The sequence below is a fragment of the Austrofundulus limnaeus genome, unplaced genomic scaffold (assembly GCF_001266775.1).
Source record: "Austrofundulus limnaeus strain Quisiro unplaced genomic scaffold, Austrofundulus_limnaeus-1.0 Scaffold26, whole genome shotgun sequence".
NCBI classification, from domain to species: domain Eukaryota; kingdom Metazoa; phylum Chordata; class Actinopteri; order Cyprinodontiformes; family Rivulidae; genus Austrofundulus; species Austrofundulus limnaeus.
The window spans coordinates 1,454,126-1,456,161 of NW_013952428.1; the positions used below are offsets into that span (position 1 = coordinate 1,454,126).

Sequence of the window (2,036 nt, forward strand, 5' to 3'; positions counted from 1 at the left end):
GGGTGGATATAGCCTCGCACCGAGGACCTATCCACGTCATCATTTACCCAGAATGCTTTGTGTGTAAATAAAATGTCCCCATCCGTGTTAAAATATATTTTTAAAATTTTAGTTTAAAATGATAAAAACTAAACATCCTACAGTATTTTTACAGTCTTTATTTTACAGCTAAAATAAATGTTTATCAAATAAAGTCTAATGTTACAACTAATCGTGGATCCCTTTAAGGGTCCAAAGTGGGGCTGGTTGAACCGGCGACCTTTGCATCACACACTCATCTTCTCTAACCTCTGCGCCACCACTCCCTTACCTCGGTCGAGCCATGAGTTAGGCTCTGCTATTACACAAAATGCTCTGTTGCTAAAAATATATTTCCGTTTTTTTACAGATTTTTTTACTAGTTTGTTCTTTTGAGAACTGTAAAGCTTCGTCATTACAAAACAATAAAACAGAACAGGAAAATGAAGCGCTGCTGTTTCTGCTCAGAGCTGCTGTGTAATTTCACTACGTAAAAACCCCAACACGGTGTTCAGCTCTGTCATTTTCTGTGATTTGCACATTGAATTTATTGGATAATGAACAAGCAAGCAACCACAAATAGACCCGTTACTTGTTGTTTATTACCGCCTTTTAAATTCCGTACATCGCTTCTCATACCCACAACACAGTCGTGTCAAAAATCAAATAAATCACTCTGGTTTCTTCAGGCAAGCCTGACACACCTGTCTGAACTCGTCCAAAAGCTAACAGGTTGATCTTGAAAGGCTTTTCCTAACAACAAGGCCTGTGTGTATCTTACCAGCTGCACAAACACACGCTGCTGGTGTTGACTTTGAAACCATCTGAGCTCCAAATCCAATCCAATTTGTCACTATTTGTCCAAAGCAGTGAAGTCAGCTGGCGTCTACACAAACAGAAAACTTGTAATCACATCTAACCGATGTTCACTGATGAAACCGAGGCCATGCTTTCTGCTCCCCTTCAGTGGACAGGATTGTGGGTCTGGACCAGGTGTCCTCAGGAGAGAGCAGCGGGCCCGTCACTTTCGGAGCAGGACTCAAGACAAAGAAGGGAATGTTTCGAACTGTCGGCCAACTCTACAAAGAGTCTCTCACCAAGCTGATGGCCACGCTGAGGAACACCAACCCCAACTTCCTCCGATGCATCATCCCCAACCACGAGAAGAGGGTGAGACCAGAGGACAGAAATGGACAGAAATGTAGTAAATAGACAAAAATTTCATTTTTTTTTATTCTGACTTGTTTGTTTCCTTCCTTTGTTGCTTTTCACAGGCCGGTAAATTAGATCCTCATCTTGTTTTGGACCAGCTGAGGTGTAACGGTGTGCTGGAGGGAATTCGTATCTGCAGACAGGGATTCCCGAACCGCATCCCTTTCCAGGAGTTCAGACAGAGGTGAGCGTTTGTTGATCCTCTTCTTCATGCAGTTCTCAGCTAACAAAGTCTTTCTTTCACCCTTACAAAGTGTCACGTTTGTCTTCCAGATACGAGATTCTCACTCCCAATGCTATACCTCGCACTTTCATGGATGGAAAACAGGCCTCGGAGCTTATGGTAAAGAACATTTTTAAAAACTATGAAGTCTTATTAGTGTTGTATAAAGTACCACAAAGTAATACTTGAGTAAAAGTACAAGTATCTTACCAAAAAATACTTTGCTAAAAGTTAAAGTCTCCTTTAGGAATAGTACTTGAGTAAAAGTCTTAAAGTATGTGATATTTTTTGTACTTAAGTATTAAAAGTCAAAGTAACGATTTAGAATGAGCAGTTAGATTTTCTGTAAGGACATTTATTAGGAGGTGACCTCCCCAAAAACTGCAGAAATGACTGTTGTATTAAAAGAATGAATGGATGTTAAATTTAGGATGCACTAGTCCAGCTGTTTCAGTTTATATACATATATCAAGGCTGCACAAAGCTCATGTCAGGCTTTGTCAGGCTAGACCCATTGTTGGCATGATCAACTCTGTCACTTACAATGTTTCTAAATATCTGACGTCTATACTTGGTCCTTTAG

At 40.4% G+C, this 2,036-nt stretch overlaps 1 protein-coding gene across 6 annotated transcripts in view; it reads left to right on the forward strand.

The window, feature by feature from the left end:
* The window catches only part of LOC106515104 (myosin-10), a gene marked incomplete at its 3' end in the record, with an annotated part of 29,210 nt that extends 27,637 nt beyond the window's left edge, over positions 1 to 1,573 (forward strand). For all 6 annotated transcript variants that reach the window (XM_014004729.1, XM_014004734.1, XM_014004730.1 and 3 more), the window contains 3 exon segments: positions 986 to 1,188; positions 1,293 to 1,414; positions 1,504 to 1,573. In XM_014004729.1, the coding sequence (XP_013860183.1) occupies positions 986 to 1,188; positions 1,293 to 1,414; positions 1,504 to 1,573 (395 nt within the window).
* Positions 1,574 to 2,036: the final 463 nt, after the last annotated feature.